The 18,752-nt window shown below is 42.4% G+C and overlaps 1 protein-coding gene across 6 annotated transcripts in view; it reads left to right on the top strand.

Annotated features, from left to right (window-relative positions):
• WDR72 (WD repeat domain 72) overlaps positions 1 to 18,752 on the top strand; it is a 284,931-nt gene that overhangs the window by 159,722 nt on the left and 106,457 nt on the right. For all 6 annotated transcript variants that reach the window (XM_059714686.1, XM_059714683.1, XM_059714684.1 and 3 more), the window contains 3 exons: positions 4,503 to 5,323; positions 14,452 to 14,543; positions 18,033 to 18,115. In XM_059714686.1, coding sequence (XP_059570669.1) covers positions 4,503 to 5,323; positions 14,452 to 14,543; positions 18,033 to 18,115 — 996 coding nt within the window. The remainder of the gene's footprint in view (positions 1 to 4,502; positions 5,324 to 14,451; positions 14,544 to 18,032; positions 18,116 to 18,752) is intronic.

The following is an 18,752-nucleotide window of genomic DNA, read 5'->3' as shown; positions in this document are numbered from 1 at the left end:
CCGGACTGAATCCATTCAATCTTTGCAAGTTAGTCTGAACTGCCTAGATTGAACCAATGAGACTGTGAACAGACATTCACTTTTGATTCCAGAAAAGTAGCCATGTGCCTGTAGTGGCCCAGGTCAGTTGCCAGGGGGTGCTAGAGCATGCCTCCCGGCTTGGCTGGAGCAGACAGTTGGGCCAAGGCTAGCCTGCCCTTGAGGCAGGGGAGTTGCAAAGCATCTTGGGATGCTGGGGGACTGTGAGGTAATTTGTATCTGGAAGTGATCTGTGACAGAAGTTCAATAAATTGATTTAACCTAAATCAGATAAATCTGATACTACATCAGGAGTGGGCAAAACGTGGCCCATGGGCTGGATGCAACCTGCCAAGCTATTCTATCCAGCCCGCAGGGCCCCTAAAAAATTCAGAAAATGAATATTTATCTGCCCTGGGCTGCCTGTCATGCAGCCCTTGATGGCTTGCCAAAACTCAGTAAGTGGCTCTCCACCCAAAATAATTGCCCGCCCCTGTACTACATCCATCCAGGTTTATCTTAAACTGATTTGGGCCATTTGGAAAGCGTTTTGTGTGCGCTGAACTTCTGTTGCATTACAGATTTGAATGAGTTTCTGATCACTTATACTGGTTTATGTGTAATTTCTGTCCATATCTTCACTGTTTAATGATATTTCCTTCTCCTCTGTCCTGTCCCAGAACCAGCTGCTATTTACTTTTATTTTTAGAAACACTGGAAAAACATAATGTACTGGAGAATTTAGAGAAGAAAGTTAGCTTGAACATTTTCTAAAAAATAACTCCTTTTTTGTGAACTGCCAGACAAATGCCTTGGGGAAAATTCTATCCTCAGAATTCCTGCATCCATTTGAGGGCAGAATTTGTCTGTAGATGGACAGAGTCCTTTGATCTCTCTCCTATTCTACTTGGCACAAGTTAAAATGGGCACTTAAAATGAGAGCAGTCATTAGCTTTGGGGTGTTAAACTGCCATAAGTAAGTACCCTCTAAATGTTTTAAAGCTATGCCACTGCAGTTGAGGTTTCTCTTTGATTTGTTTTGCCCTGGTCATTCATGTGTGCTATATGAATGCTCTGGAGAAATAAAATGCCTTAACTTTGATTCCTCCAGCACCCCAGGATGCACAGCTGCTCTACCCCTTCCCACCCTTCAAATATCTAGAGATCTTGGCCCTGCCCCCAGCATTCCACACTGAGTGCTTAAGCTTACTGCCTGGTGGCTAAACTTAAGGGATACCATGCAGCCAAGGGAAGCTTGCTTCCTCCAGCTGCATGGCCTCCCTGTGCAGGGGCTCCATGCTCATCTTAGAACTGCTGGGGCTCTATTCAAATGGAGACCATGTGGCCAAGGAAGTGTGCTTCTCCCAGCCACATGGTTTCCCTGCCTGGGAACTCCTTCTCTCAGAAGCACAGAGAGATCTAACCAGGTATTTTTATTCCTCCTTTCCTACCTCCTCCTCTCCATGCATCATCCACCTCATACAAGACAGTTCCTAAACACATGGACCTGACCTCTCAAGTCACCAGTAAAAGAAAGACCACAATTTAATGTTCACTTCAGAACTAGTAGTTTGAGAGCATCAGTATATTCCATTCTGGCTGCTCCATGGGTTGTTAATTTGTACTGCCCCTTTCCAACACACACTATGAATTTTAAGTTGAATTCCTCTAACAACTGTATTAAGTGGACTGGTATGTGGATCATAATACCATATACAGCAAAGAATTATCAATCTACTACAAGCGAAAAGTTCTGCCAGCTACCTTAAACTAAAAAAATGTACACTGGTTAATTTAAATGTAATGACAGCAAAAATATTAGGTTTGTACAAGTTCTAGTGTCCATGCCCGCCAAAAACTCATTTGAAAAAAGAGAATGCAGCATTAACATAGAGCGAGTAATTTAATATCAATAGAAACACAAGATTTAAGAGGTCTGAAAATAGCATGATCTTCCCGTATACTAAGCAAACCTAAAATCTACAAGAACAAAAAGTGAGTTTTTTGTTTAGATCTCCAAGCTACCGGTCTGTGCTCCTTGCCACCAGCATGCTGCTCTGTGGCTGCATGCATGCACGGGGCATTTATCAGCCACATTATTGGCCACGTCAGGCTGATTTCCAATGCAGTCAGTTTTCTTTATATTGGTGCCGATCTGATGTACAATTAGAGCTTGTCCCCAAATCTGCAGTTCTGTCAAAAACATGACTTGTAAACAGTGTTTTTGGATGTACATTAACAAAAGTAAGAGTAAACTGATATGCTTATTTAAGCACAATTATCACATTAATAAGGAGAATTAAAATGACAGCTTATAAAACTCTCACTGTGAAGATAATTTAAATTAGGTGAAAAGGCCTGGCTAGGTGAAAGTCCAAGTTCTTCTCTTCAGAGATATGCAGATCTAGATGTTCCCCCCTCAGTATCTCTGCCTTGACTCAATTCAGTTCCAGACTCGTAGCTTCCATCCAAACCCCATGTTTATGGAACAATATTTACATTATACCAGCTGGCTTCAGAAGAGAGAATTATATACCTGATATCCTCAACATAACAAAGGGATTGGAGTCTATGTCCCCTAAATAACCTATTCAGTCAGCTCATATTCACACTGGAGAGGAGGAATGACAAAAATAAATCACGGTTCCAGTAAAAAAAAAACAAACAAAAAAACCCAGTATGAGATCATGAAATTAAAGTCTGTATCATAATTCATACACGCCATTGCTTGACTTTGTACTCTTACAGTTCTTTTAACAGAATAAATTCCATTACAAGCAACTTTTAAACAAGCCAACTAAAAGAAAAACAAATGTCCTATTAGGTAGAACCATACTGATATGGGTATCGGCAGAACTGGGAACATTAGCTCTACTGCATAGACTTCTGTTACTCGAATCGGGGTATCTGGTGGCAGTAGCATCTTATTCTCTATGTGAAGCAACAACTAAAGGGGATTTCACAGAGGTTGGCTGACTGCAGTGATCTTGTATATCAGTCCTGGATCCCTATGCTTGCCACTTTCTCCTCCTTCCCCTTAGCATGCCTACTTCTAAAATTGTCTCCTTATTTTACTTTCTCCTCCAAGCTAATCTCTCTAAACTCCTTTTTATCTCTTCTGCTGCTATTGCATGTCCCTGTCCATCCCAGCCTCTCTCTGCCCTCCTTACCTCTTTCATTTGAGTAAGCCAAGCAGCTTCATCCTCTTCCAGGCTGCTTTGGAAACACAGCCTCTCAGCTCTTAGTTCTGATGCTACCAGATAGTGGAAGAAGCTATTGCAAGAGAAAGCCTATTATGACCCACCCAATGTCCAGGACAAGAGATTTTAACAAATAAAGCAAGTAAAAAAAATCCCTTGTCCTGGACACTGTAAGGGTTTCCTCATGGCTCTGGGCTTCCCGCAACAGGTTTGTCCCCCACTGTAGCCCAACAGTCTCCCATTCTGGTGCTTCTCCTCTGCGTCCTCCTCCAGTTCTGCTTGCTAGATTTTTTGACTCCCAGTGAGCCACTCCCTTGTTAGTTTTCACACAGCTTCAGCCTTACTGGGGGCTTGCTGACAGATGCTAGGGAAGTAAAACCCTGTTTGAAAAGGCCCTGAGGCAGCAACCGTCTACAAAGCCCAACAGTGCTCCTAATTTTGCAGTTAGCCTGCCAAATAGCAGGAGGGCAGGGACTTAGCCTTTCACAGCTGCTCTGTTGTAATTGTCCCTATGACCACGATGACCACACAGAAAGCTAAATTGGGTCAATTTAGCCCTATTTCATTAGGGGCTTAAGTATCAGATCTAGTTCTTAGCATGGGATAAACTCTCTGTGGGTACTATCCCTGAGGTGCGGTTACATCCCTGAATCCTCTTAATTGTGGGCACAGTGTCAGTTTCTGAAAATTGAGAGAGAGACAGAAAAAGTTTGGAAACTGCCATCTTATATCCTACAGTACAAATGTGCCTGCTTTCAAATGCATGATTACATGAAACACAGAGCATACTTGCATGTGCACTGAAGCACAATCCACAAGATAACTGTCACAGACCTGAATGCATAGAAGTCCCCAGTCGGCACTCTTCCCAGAGCCTCCATAATCCTTAAACACTCCTTCCTATTATATTTTTCCTATATAGTATATACATTTTTTCCTATTATATGTATCAAACTGCCTCTAATTTCCTAGTGTTATTCCAGAATTATATTGTTGCTCCCATTCTCTTTTCACTTTATCTCTCTCTACTTATCTAGTTACTTGTTTGCCCTTAGATTAAGTCACTTAATGCCAGCACCATTTTTTCTTAATGGCCAGAAAGTGACTAGCATATAGTAGATGCTGCTGTAAATATATAATTAAGTGCAACTTCGTGGAAGTCAGCAACATTGAACCAGGAATACAGTTTGCCTATTCCAAATACACCTCTAAGTTTAGTACTAGAAATGTTATAACACTGTAGATTTGATTTTGGCATTTTAATACATAACATTTTTATTTCAGGTAACTGGGACCATCCATGTCCAATGGCCCTTTACTATCCTACCAGTAAAGACGAAATGGAACAACATAAGCTTTCATGTTCTTTTATTTGATCTGGAAAAACTTGTAGAACTTTTACTGTCATCTCAGCTCAATGGATTGAAGTCATCAAATTCATTCCACAGCTATGACACTCTAAAAAGAGCCAAAAGCACAGCAGAGAAAAGGACACTAACGTTAAAAAGGAATAAAACTTCTGGCTGTCTTTCTCCAATGGATGGGCAAGTAAATACTATCTTTACAAACCAGGTCCATAGGGATAATAATGCTGCTAGGTCTCTGGAAGAAAGTGGTGGCATCAAAAGGCAGAAAAAACTGAAGAGTTCAAAAAAGATTAGAATGCAGCCATCAGGAAAAATCGATGCAAACATCACCACAGACACTGCTAAACTGCTCTTGTCGTGTCTCTTACCGTGGGGTGTGGATAAAGAACTAGACAATCTCTGTGTTAGATATTTAGATATCTTAAGACTACAGTGTCCAGTTTCTTTTGGACTTGTGTCAAATGAAAATCACATATCACTAATGCTGCCAGGATGGAATTCTGCTCATTGTGGTGTGCTGGAAGAACACACACTGATCAACTTGGTTTCCAGAAAAGTGCTAGATTTGTCAAACAGATACATCACTGCAGCTCAAGGACAAATTGAAAAGAAAAATGGACTAGAAAATGATGTTGAGGGCACACAGATATCACAAACTATTTTCTCCTTACTGAGGAAGGTAGCTTTAGTCAACAAGATAGTTGACATGCCCTTTGAACTAACCAATGGAATTGACAGGTAAGAACTTTTTAATAATTGCTGCTACATGTTTCGTATTGATGGGGATATATGCATATATATGTCATCCAGTTATTTTCTTAAATGTAGGAAGTTATGCAGTGGTGTTCACAGCAGGCTTATTTACATGGACTCTCTTTAAATTAGAGGCAGATTTAGGAGGATCTACATGCTCTTTCAGAATACATGTTGGGGGTATGTTATCTTTTTATTGAAGAAAAGAACAAACTGAGGAACAGACACTGGATCAAGGTCTGTGACAGAGATGGGCATAGACCTGAATGACTCTAGTTCTTCCTCCATGCCTTTAAGACCTGCAGTACTATAAGTGAAATTGTGAACTTTCTGAATCCCCTCAAAATAGAAACAAGACCTGCCAGCAGCTTTCTACTCTGCTGTTCTAACATGCATGCCCTGTTACTGATGTAATGCTTCTACCACAAAAGTCAATGGCTTTAAAGCTGAAGTTGAGAATACATCAGACCTAGGAAGATTTGCTTAGTTCCTTTACCTAGAAGTACTTATCTAGTACCCAATAAAGACAGCTGTTTGAGAGCTGAATGCTTTCTCTGTCCCTGCATTTTGATAACCTGTCCCAAATTGCATTTACATTCCTTGAAACAAATTTACTTGGATGAATGCTTTTTCAGCATCAAGGGAAAAATAAGCTGTTTAATTATTTGGCCAAGCCAAATAGAGTGCGCTAATCAGATAGTGGATATTTTCCAAACACTCTTGTTATTTGATGTACTTTGGTTGGTCTTAATTTAGTATTACAGTAAAAGCTGTGCTATCTAGCATCTTACAAGCCAGCATGCTCTACTAACCGGCATGCCGGCTTGTAAGATAAAGTGAAACTGGAAGTGCCCACTGTGGCACTTCTGGTTCCTCTGAGCCTCCACAGCTGGGGCAAAGCAGCCTGCGCTGCCGAGCCCCCACAGCCCGGGGGCATAACAGGCTGCACGGGGGGGTGTGGGGCCTGCCTCCCTCTCCCACAGGGTCCGCAGGATGGCCGGCAATGCAGCGGGAGGGGTGGAGGGACGCCGCAGACATGGCAGGAGAAGTGGCAGCCGGGGCCGCTCATTAACCAGCGTATTTTGTTATCTGGCATCCACCGGTTCACTGCAGTGTTCTAAGCAGCTAGGGGCTACACAGGACACAGGCGGCACCAGTGAGGCATGAGCACTCCCACTGTCAGTTGCACAACATGCAGGAACCCCCCCATAACTGTATCGTGTGTGGGCACCCTAGCCACAGGCTTCCCTGGCATGATAAACAGTGCTGCCCCTGGGTTGAGGCCAGGAAATGGAAGACAGAGGAGAGAGGGGGAGGCAGAGTCCCCAGCTGCTGCTGCAAACCAAGTAATGGGGGGAAATGGCACTCAGATGGGAGCCTAGGGGCCACAGTTACCTCCACACAAGCTGCATGTAGCACATGGGCTGCCAATTGGACAGCCCTGGTCTAGAGACAAAAAAGATGCATGGGTCCTATTGAGCCTATTCCTACGTAGAAGCACGCATCTTCTGGGAGGCTGGGGGCACTAAGACTCTCTAGGAAGGTCTATTGCCTTGTCGGAAACAGACTTATGAATATTACCAAACAAAAAGTCCATTAAAAATAGATGAATAGGTCATAGTTACTTGTGTTCCAAATTCCACATGTACCTCTGTGTCAGGCAAAATAACTTAATGTTAAATCAAAACATTTCAAATCCAGCTGGAGCATGTTGATTATTCTTTGGCTCATTTCCCATTTCAATCAGGTCACTGTTCCCCAGCGTGAAAAGAACCTTAGAGTGAAGTGCATGCAAACAAAGTATACAGGCATGATAGCCCAGTTTCTTTCTGCAGGTAATGGCATTGAGGGAAATTGGCTAAGTATTGGGATCCATAGAAAAAGTTATCAGGTACTTAAGGTATATTGCCCTGATATAAGGTCTCTTGGCTTGATGTGAAATTTGGATTATCAGCCAGTGGACCCAGATTCTATGCCCCTCCTTACTATTTTTATGATTTAATGTCATCTGTGTCACAAACCCACCCACAGGATACTCTCAGAGCTGTACCACTGCTTGTCTCAAGGAACAGACTGAAGTTTTCCCTGGACTAGCTCCTTATCAGCAGGGGCCTCACCTTCGCTACTCTTAAACTGGACCTCAAAGCTACAGCAAGGGAATCTTTTCCAGCTCTAGGTGTCCTCCCCCTTTCCACAGAAAGAGCTAGCCTGGAATATCACTTGCACTGAAATCATTCTTTCCATAGGCAATCAGTAAGGAGACAAAACAACAAAAGTATTTATTATGTAGGAGAAAAGAATTATATAAGTAAAACCAAACATAAATTTGGGAACAGAATTAAAAGACAAGATTCTTACCTTTTCATCTGGCTATACCCTTCCTGAAAAACCTGCCAGTATCTCCAGAAAATCAGTCTTCCTGATGATTCTACCAGCCCTGGCTACTGGAGACCCGGGGCTCTTCCCCAGGCCTGTGATCATCCATAACAAAACATATCATACAGATAGCCTCTTAAATAACTCCTAGCTAACCCCTCTCATCAACATTCCAATGAGTCACCAAAATCCTAATAAATCCTAATCTAATAATGTCTCCTTCTGCCTGTGTCTGGAAGTGGAAAGTATCTTTGAGCATGTCTGCCTTATTCTCTTGACTAAACAATGTCCAGAATTAAAATGGTATACATAGACAGCATAACATAATCTATATAGTGATAAAGTGGCATAAATGAATGCCACATAATATGGGCTTTCCAACAAGACCACTCCTGCGATATCAGTACAACAAAATTCAGGAATACATCCATGATACCCCACAAACCCCCAAAGCATAATGGGGTTCTCAGCAATCTGATTGTTCAAGTTCCACACATGCCTCTGCACCAGGTGAACTATTCTGAGATGTCAGTCTTGGGTTGTTACTTTCAATGATTTACCTGGCTGCTGTGCATATAGAGCTTTTTCTTTTACCTTTATTGCAAATTTAAAGTTATTTTAGGAAGGAAATTATCTCATTAAAGGCTTTGCACCCAAAGACAAAAAAGATGCAGAGCAGCAGCACTGTTAGCAGTGACTATGACTTCCCACCACTCACCCAGCCAGGGTGGGGTGGGCACGGGACGGAGCCGCTGTGCTGCCTCGACAAGCAGCATGCAGCTGCAGGAACCGCACTGCCCGGATGAGCCATGGCTTTGTTCCGCACCCGCTCTGCCCTGCCTGGGAGAGTGGCGGGAGGGAATGAGGGAGCATGTACCCCCAGATCAGAGCAGGGTGGGTGGCAGAGCAAGAGCTACCTGAAAATTCACCATAGCTCCTGCTGCCTGTTCAGAGTGCAGCCTGGTGCAGCTCTGTCCCCACCCACCCTACCCTGCCCCACACAGATCCGGGGTCAAACGCCCCCCTTTGCCCTCCTGGACCATTGGCAGGAGGAGCAGCAGGAACCACCGGTTGAGCCACCAGATGAGCAGCTGCTGCTGCACCCCCCCCCCCCCCCACACCCACCTGGCTCTGGCTGGGCAGCACTTGCCCCAGCTCCGGTCCCTCTCTCACCATGGGGAACATTGATCTGCTCCCCCAACACACTCCTTCTCTTCTCCCTCCCCTTCTACCACAACACACTTACCAACTGCATGCAGCTGTTTTGACCATCGTAAAGATGAAACCCATGTTGAAACGTCGAAACAGGATGTCAATTTATAAATGTTGTAAGTGACGTTCATTGCAACTCAGTCATAAGTCAAGGACTGCCTGTACTATAAATATAATGATCCTGCATCGAACATTTTACCTAGCAAAGGCAAACCCATGAAATTGAATTCTGTGCTGTGCAGATGATTAAACCATTTATAAAAATAGAAGTCTCATTGAGCTCCAAATCTTAGATTCTGCCCAATATTTAGGGGCATTTGGATCTAGGATTTCAGTCTGCAGCCTTTACCTACCCAGAGGATTCACTTGGGAGAGAATGAAAGTGGTTCTTCCATTTTTATCTTCTATCAGGATTTCTGCCAACTCAGGCAGTCTCCAGGTGCAGATGAGCCTCATGGCAGCATAACTGGTAGAGCTTGCCAGTGATGTCTATAGAATCAGTGTAGGTCTTTTCTCCCTTGGCCACACCTCAGCCAGATCTGTCTGCTTTTAATGCTGCAGTTCTACTCCTTGTCACTCACATGTGGCATCCTGGGAGTAAGTCAGGTAAGTTTCATGAACTGTTTTTATAGCTTATATGCAACAACCTTTCTTGATCTATTACCACACTTTTCCTGCTGCTGAATGATGAGCTACAATATGTAGTCCACTTCCTCAACCTCTGCCACATTCTAACCAGCAGTCCTAATCAGCAGACAATTAACTATATTTAATGCTTTTTTGTCAAACACTAGCTGAGCCCATAAGCTCTGTATTCATTTAAGCCTTTCCCTCTTATAATGCTGACAGTGCCATAGTAAGATTCCCCTCATCATCATCATAATTGTGTCCCACCGTAGTATGATACTAACCTTTACCTTCCATTAAACTACAGGAAATGCTTTCAGACACCTTAGATGCTTTTTTAGTAAGCAAAGATATGCGCTGAACAGGTATGCAAAGGATTTTGTTCTGCTTCCCAGCATCAGTAAAACTACAAGTGAAGTCGCATCACAGTCAAGAACCATTATTTTCACTTAGAATCAAAATTGTGTGGAATGGAACTACTGGACAAGGTTACTGAGACAAAAACATTGAGGTCATTTAAAGCAACAATTAGCTGTCATTGTGAAAAGAATGTTGTACAGCCAAGGGAATGAGCTCCAGCCTTTTTAGAAGGGTGTTTTTTTTTTTTTAATGCTTTCAAATTTTCCAGTCAGTCAAGGAAATAAAATGTACAATTTACACTCTATCATGACAATGTTTTCTTTGTATCTGAAAAATTGATAAAGGCTTTGAAATATGTTAACTGAAATAACTTTTCATATCTTAACTTAAGGGCACTTCAGTCTCTTAATTCATTATGAAAAATAACCATTATCTTGGCCATTCAAGATTGGAATAAAGATACCCCACATTGTCTCAAAGTGTTAAAGAATGTTTGTAATAAGGCACCCCTCAGCACTGGCTCTTTTTCAAGTGGTTGTGAGCCACCACATTCAGTACATTGACACTTCATCTTTACTCCCCACAGCTGACTTATGCCTTTCTTTCCCATTTCCAAGTATTCTTGCTTCTTCATCAGCCTTAAATATCTGGGAAACATCAAATGGGGCATCAAAAAGTTCAACCAGAATCCCTCTCTTAGCCTGTCACATATTAGTGTGGCCCTGCCATCCCTGAGGTGGAACTAGACCAGGCTGCACCCCCTCTGCATGCAGATTTATAGAGGATCCCAGGTTCATGACAAGGACACTTAGCTAATTAGCACGTGGATTGTTCATGGTGAGGTATCTGAATTACACACACATAGTGAACAGTGCTGAGTTGTGGGGTCACCATGACTAGAAATGTTGACTCTGGTGGGGCCCAGCCCACTGAACTGTATGATAAATCATGAGTCTTTTGGCTTTGGATTAATATCATGCATAGTTTGTACTATCTGTAAGTAGGTAAAAAAAGTAAAAATGTGCATATAATCAAATTATTACAGGTAAGTTTATTTCAAGGTCAGTGGGTGTGTCTACACAAGATGCTTTACTGCACGTTAGATTAATCATTGCACAGTAAATCATCACCGTGTACATGTGTGCACTATTTACTGCACAGTAGATTAGTCTAGAGTGCAGTTAGCTACCACCTGTAAATACAAGTAGTAAACATGTGTAGATGCTGATGCTGCTTCCAGTCAGCCCCAACACCCAGGGGCCACAGGGGTCAGGGAACACTCCTGGTCCTGTCACTGCTCAGCTTCTGGCTTCTCCCAGGATCCAAGCAGCACCAGGACAGGGTAGATCTCTGCCCCACCACACCTCTCCCCTCCCTCCCATCCCCCCCATGTCCCAGTGCTGCTTAGCTCCCACCTCCCCAAGGGAGCTGGGAACCGAGTAGCAGTGGGACTGGGGAGGTCTCTGCTTCTCCACCCAGCGGGGGCCTGGATGGGAGCTATCTCACTTTTGGGTGGAGGTGGGGATTTTTTGGTACAAAGTGGAGGTTTTCTGGGTAGGAATTTTCTGGTCCAGAAGTGGGACAAATCCCAGCCAGCCCTCAGCTTCACAAGGAAGCCCTTCTGGGAATGGGGCTTGTCTCCATATGCACAGGGCCAGGAGAGCTCTGCAGCAGCAGCCGCCTCCTGCCCCCATGTACATCATGACCCCTCCCAATGTGCACACGGGTAGTAGACAGATGCCACTGCAGCCAGCAGAGCTGTTCTGGCCTGTGCGCATTGAGACCAGCCCCTGTGCTCCCTACAAGACCCCAGGCTAGCACCCTGGGGGAGCCTGGAGCTCCCCCTGGCTGCTGCAGGGGGCCAGAGCAGGGAAGGAGTAGCCCTATACCAGTACCAGGATTTGCACCCAACAGGGAACACATGTAAACGTGCTCACAGGGAAGGCTAACTGCTTAGTATTTTACTGCTGAAGTTAGCCTTTATAGCATTAATAGCACACGTACACGCACCCAGTGTTCGCAATCTTATTCCTCACTTCCATGTGCTCAGGGAGAGCAGGCTGTGACAGTAAAGAGGAGGGGAAGGTGATGCAGGGGGAAGAAGCAGGGGACAGAGAAGGCACGGGGGCTACCTGAACCTTCGAATTTATTTTCCCTGCTGTAGCAGTGGGAGAGGGAAGAAATCAAGGCAGATCTCTTAATAATTAGATTCTGTCTGGAAAAATATGACAAATTTAAAAATTTTTCAGAATCTAGTTACTGGAGGGTCATCTTCTATTCAGGGTCATCTTATATTTGAGTAAATACAGTATTCGTATGTGAACAAAGATATTCATTTGGGAGCAATAGTATTCACCGTTTAATATTTGTTATACATCATTCCATTGTTTACAAGGGTTCTTATCCAGTTAAGGGGCTGAAATGAAAACAAACAATTTATGTTACCAATCATATGCAAGTAATGATTTGGACTTAAGAGTAAATGCTCCAGAAACAATAGGTTGAAATATGTATGTCTAATGACTTTTTGAGTAACAGACATAATTGAAGGAATCTTATTGTGTTCATGAACATTTCACAAATGGAAAGAATGTGTTAAATTTGACAGAAAATTTATTTTAAAAATTAATTTTACTAGGCTTCAACCATTATTTGCTTTTTCCTTCAATTCCTGGGATAACTATTTGTACAGGGGAAAATACTAGTATTCACAGTAAATCAAGCTTCTGCTGTTTGTGAATTATGTTCCTGAATTAATCAGCGACACTGTGCACTGAACCATACTCTTTAGGAGCACTAGGTTATACAGGCTAGAGTCTTAAATTGTAAGTCACTTAATATAGTCACAAATGTTGCAGTAATATTTAAAATGTTTTAGTATTGTGAAATACAATGGAGACCTCTAAAAGTCAAACTGCCTTGTATAGAGTTAACTTTTGCTCTGTACAAACAGCAAAGCAAGTCAAATAGCTTATGAATGTGATTTCATCATTTGAATTGCATTTTGTTTATATAATATGTGAATGTTGCAGGGGCCAAATGGTGAAGTCAGGAATGCTGGCTGAGTAAGAACTGCAGCATTTGATCCCATAATAGCATCACAGTGATTTCATCACAGTTTTGAAACTGCATGTTGTTAGAGAGAGAGAGCCATGTTAGATGAAGTCAGGCAGGAGGCACCTTATAGACGAGGGGTGAGGAGGGGAGAAGTGCAAAATATGGCCTGTGGGCCGGATCCAGGGCAGAGCTGTGATCTGCTTCCTCCACGCTGCTGCCCACGGAGCCTGTGCTCATTACAGGGCATGCTGAATCCAGGATCTTACCCTCAGAGGGATTTTGTCTGGCCTGTGGTAGGTCCTTTGGTTCTGCCCAGACCAGGCGCAGGAGGCAGCCCGGACCATGGCACATACAGCAGGTCCTGCCACCCTAAGCACGGCAGGGTTGGGGCAGCACAGCAACCAGACTTGCTTCCTGGCAGTCCTGGTGGTGGCAGCTTCATCCAGCTGTCACCGCCACTGGACCTATCCCCTTTGCCCAGATATCCGAACAAGGGCATGGGATGGGGCTGTGGGTGGGTGAGGAGTGGTGTTTGGAAGTGGGATGGGTGGGCAAGGCCCAAATGATGAGGCAGGACTGCAGGGTGGTGATAGTGCAGGGCTGGGGCCTGGGCAGAGCCGAGATCCACTCCTCAAACATCCCTGCAACGGGTGTGGGTTCCATGGGCAGGGCCATGCAAGGAGCAGATTGAAACTCTGCCTTAGCCCTGGCCTTGCACTGTCACTGCCCCAAGAGCCAGCACCCAGCCTTGGATACAGCTCCCTGCCCACCCTTGGCCCCATCCCATCCACCTGCCTGGTCACCCTGCCTGTGTGGGTCTTTGCTGGTCACCATGGAGACCCCAGGATCGTGGGGTGGTGACAGTGTGGAGCCAGGGCCCAGGGCCTGGGGCAGAGCTGTGATCTGCTCCCTGCACACCCCTGCCCATAGAACCAGCACCCATTGTAGGGGTGCACAGGCAGAGGATTATGGTTCTGCACAGGGCCAGGGCTGGGATTGTTTTGGTCATCTGTTGCGTGGGAGGGGAGGGGAGGGGAGAGGGTGCTGACCCAGCCCATGACAGCTCAGTAAAGCTCCCTATGTGGCCTGCAGGCCCAAATAATTGCCCATACCCATTATAGACTAACTGAATTAAAGAGACATAAGCCTTCATAAGGAAGAGCTCACTTCATCAGATTCTTCATCACAAAGCTTATCAAAGCTTAGCAAAGGATTAGCACCATTAGGAATGTATCAGTATGTGTGTATTTGTGTGTGTTTTAAATAGCAGGTAAGGGCCAAAACTATTATTCTCTGGATAATCCCCCTAGGTATTGGAGCAGTACACCTACAAATTAATTGTTGGCAGGATTGATCTCTATATTAAAAGAATGCAGTGGCTATTGAGAGTATAAAGGCCCCAAAAATGCTAATACTGTATTTGTCAAAATGTTTGCAAGGGTGCCCAAGTCTTTTATGTAGTGATTTCATGTTCTTTTTAGTTCACAGAAATTAGAATTTATACGTAACAGGTGGAGAAATACAGAAATATTCAGCCCTTCATTTCACAATTTCTATGGAGAGTCACCAAACTGTAAGTATGTAGGGATCCAATAATGACGATACATACTTTGCTTTTATTTGAGCTATTTGTTTATGTTAGACAAAACACTGTGTGTATATTGAAGCAATGAATATCATTTTATTGCCATTTATAATCTTGGATTTAAATTTTCTTTTCTTTATTGTTTATATGTATTAGCTTGATTAACTTGTACTTGACCTGCTATATTTGTTTTTATGTGATGCTCACAAAAGCATATAAGCCACATGTTGACCATACAGTGATACCTACTAGAATCAAATGCACATTTTTTGTGACAACATGATATCCAGTTGCATTTCCTAGGAAATTTCCTAACCATGTGAAAAACAAGAGAGTATGTAATAAAAGAAAAAACAACTGCTTTTTCCATCCTGTTCCCTGTCTCCCTCAGCACCATCACACATGCCCACAATGACATACACAAACCTACAAGCAAATTGTTGTTTTTGTAATACAACATTCATCATGATTTTCCAGTAATGCTCTTAAATTTGGCTTGAGGCAGAATAAAATAGTCTGCACTCTAACATCCCTCAGGCAATAGTTTACCAATGTTGGCTTGCCGGCCAGTCCATATTTGTTTGTTTTTACAATATTTAACCAACCAAAGAATTTAAAGAACAAAACCAAGCCAAATACAGATGATGTATTTGTTACCGTGCATTGTCAAGCAAATCTAATATGATTTTACTACATAGTAAAATCTGGCTAAGCTCATAATGCAATTCCTCTGCAGCAAATCCTGTTGCTTTTCCATATAAAAGATGTATGCAAATGAGTTCTTACACTTCCTAGAAGGAGTGATCTGTAGATTCTTCCATCTCGCTTCCGCTCAGGAACTGCAGCGTTCTACTTGAGATTTCCATGAACCATGCAGGAGTGCCTGTAGGGGTGACAGGTGATGAGCGGGAAACTTGGGGTAAAATTATGAGGGGCATTGAAGATGTTCACCTCCGATAGGAACCAGAACGCTCTTGGGTGCTTCTAGATAATGAACCCCTTTGTTCTGGATTACACGTCTGTTCTGAATCTGAAAAATAGAACTGCTATATCTGATTGGTACGGATTGTATTGTTTTTTCCAAAAATTAGTACTTGATTCAGCTGGAGTAGCATCAAGGAGACACTGCCTCCCTTGGCATAATGCTCACTCCCTATAGAAGCAGTAGCATCCAAAATCCCAGGGCCTGACTCCTTACTACTACGTATCTACAAAGTGGATGAAAATGTAATTATATGAAAAATAACATTTGGCACCCTCTTTACATTCATTGGGTCTGGTCTTCAAATCTGGCTGACACATGTTAGGCACAGGACAGACATGAAAGCCAAAGTTGGATGTATACCTCCTACGACACTCTAGGGACTACACTCTGATCTACTCGGGGGGTGGCTACAGGACTTCTAAGCCATCTCACTTGTGCCAGTTAGTATTACCCCAAACCATTGCTCTGAACAAGGATAACTAGACTACAGCCACAATCTTTCCCCAATACCAACTCTGTACTATGCAAGATTGCCCCTCAGTAAGGGAGTCTCCAGCTGACTCAGCAGAATCCTCAATTTATCTTTTGCTTTCAGATACACATGTCTTGCCAGGTACACCTTTCCCATCATGTACCCTTTTGCCTTGTCCCTTCCACCTTTACCAAAATCTTATCTAAAGCTTAATCTCCTTCTGCCTTAACTTTTATAAAATTCTTTATCCCTCTCCCATGTTACTTCCTGCTTTTTCTTATATGGAAAAGAATGTTACTACAGCCTCTTCAACAAGCTTCTTTCACTCAAAAATTGCTTGCTTTTGTTGTGGAAAAAAAAAATCATTGTTCTTTTTATTGTAGTTTTATTGTATCTCATGGACTCATCACCTCATTTAAAATATCGTCTGAAAACATTTCTTTCTTTTCCTGATTGCTCTCTGTTTTAACCATATTTCATTTGATTTTTTAGATTTAATATTCATAAAGCATTTCTCTGCATATTTCTAGGTTGAACATAAACTTGAAATCTTTTCCATAATGCTAAAATTCATTGTCTAGTATTACCACTACTGAAACATATCCTCAGCTTTTATAAATCTTCATAGCTCCACTTATGTCCCTGAGGCCCCTGGCAGATGTTACACTTAAGATATGATTAACCAGTTCATGCATTTAAGGACGTGATAAAACAAGGAATAAGCTACAAAATTATTGAACAAAATAGATTCCCGCTGCAGCTAACATTGTACGTGTGGCCAAGCCAATCAGTTGATTAGGGCTCCTGGCCTCAGGGGTGCATCACAGGCAAGGGCAGCCCTTGACTCCGATGGGCTTCCAAGGCTGAGAGCACTGATCAGCTCACTGGCTTGCTACTACTGATGCTGATATGGTTCATTACACTGCAGAAGCAAACACTGTTGCTAAGTGTACATGCAGTAAAATGCATGGAAAGTATTGTGAATTGATATTCCAAGAAATTCTGGGACAGGAGACTATATATGTGTTGATGACCTTTTGGCTCTATGAATGGCTACACATCATACAATAACCAAATTTTAGTTCTTGGGTTACCATCTTGCACTAAGTAATATTTTACTAGAATGCTGAGTTCATATTTACTGTTCCATTTTTTTTTGGTGAAAGATTCATAGGCAGAGGGGATCATTATTAGCCTGTAAGCACTGGCCACAAAAAAGTTATGTATAGTCTCTTCGGCCAGCTGTGCTTGAGCTTTTGGGCACCCACCACTGTCTTCAAGCAGTACCATTTAAAGCAAATGTCAGGTATTCTGTTTAGCACATCTCACAAAACTTGGCAATAATCAAACACCTTTTCTGGTATGCGTACCCCATTGTAGAATGTATGGACACAAGTTTAATTATATTCAGTGAACTTCATTGGAAGGAAAGGCAGGAGTTTTTCCATAGTTAAAGCTGAGGGTTGCTTTTCCATCTCTTCTCTCCTTTCCCTTCATTCCCACTGTCTTCTGTTTCAAGAAAGGACATTTCACTAAAGGTGATAGTTTTTTCCAGGTTGCATTTTTTTTTTCGCTTAAATATGAGTAGAGATTTGGACAAGTTGTTTTTGAAATGCATCTCTTTATAAAAAACTAATCATATTTTCAATATTCTTTGAATACTTTTCGGCCTTATTTCAGACATGGCTCATCCTTGGAATTTCAGTAAGACTTGTTTGAATGATACTGGTGAAATCTAATGCACAGAATCAATTCTGAAATAGGGAAAAGATTTATTTGGGCAAAAGAAACAGACTGAAAGAAACTGTTTCCACAAACCTCTGTGCAAACAAGGGACTGGATTTAACAGAGCTCTACCCAATATCTTTATAAAAATTGGTAATGGAAATGTGGTATAAACCATAAACCAGTCTTTTATAAATAAAGTTCATTCTTTGAATTTGGGATTTGGAATTTAGTGGCATGCATTTATGCATATATTGCAGGGTAAACATATAAAGAACATTGCATATATTTTCAGATAAAAGTGGATCTCGTTTTCCTGATCCTGGGAATATTTCACTGGTGAAACTCATTTCTTGCTGGAGAGAGCAATCTGTAAAGGTAAGAAATTGTGTGTATTAATTGCGATAATATTATAAAGTGATATTGATCACTGTTTTGTGTACTTTTCAAGTTTGTGATGCAGAATGGTAGGTGGAGATGTGTGGTGAAATTATAACAAATTCAAATGAGTCATGTGTTCTCTGGAGCAAGAATTTTCACATTCAACTGCACTATATTTATTATGGGAAAAATGTTGCTTTTTAGAGTACATGTTTGCAGATGGTAAGATAACTATCATCTTAGGTCTAATCTAAAGAGATGCCGAATAGCATGAATCATTTTACTATTCAGTGTGCTTGCTTATCAGGTGAATAGTGTGTATTAGGCAATAAGAGTGAGAGTTATATCTACCCATATAAAAACTTGCAAATTTCATAAAAATGTTCAATGCTTCTGAAAGAGTAAGAGGAACATAATGCTAGTGTACAGTTGCGCTGTCAAAGAACTGGACATGATGGTCCTAAAAGCATGTGAAGTCAGGGTCAGATTCCTTACTCAGTATGATATCCTTCATGAGTGATCTAAAAAACTAACAGTCCCAGGGTAGTTTTAACTTTACCTTTGGTAGTGCACATATAGGACCACATCAGAGTTTGACTGCTCAGAAAGGCCTAGACAGTGGGTACGTTGAGAG

The sequence above is a fragment of the Alligator mississippiensis genome, chromosome 11 (assembly GCF_030867095.1).
Source record: "Alligator mississippiensis isolate rAllMis1 chromosome 11, rAllMis1, whole genome shotgun sequence".
Taxonomy (NCBI): Eukaryota; Metazoa; Chordata; order Crocodylia; family Alligatoridae; genus Alligator; species Alligator mississippiensis.
The sequence above is the reverse complement of the archived record's forward strand: the minus strand, read 5'-3'. Positions and strand labels throughout refer to the sequence as shown.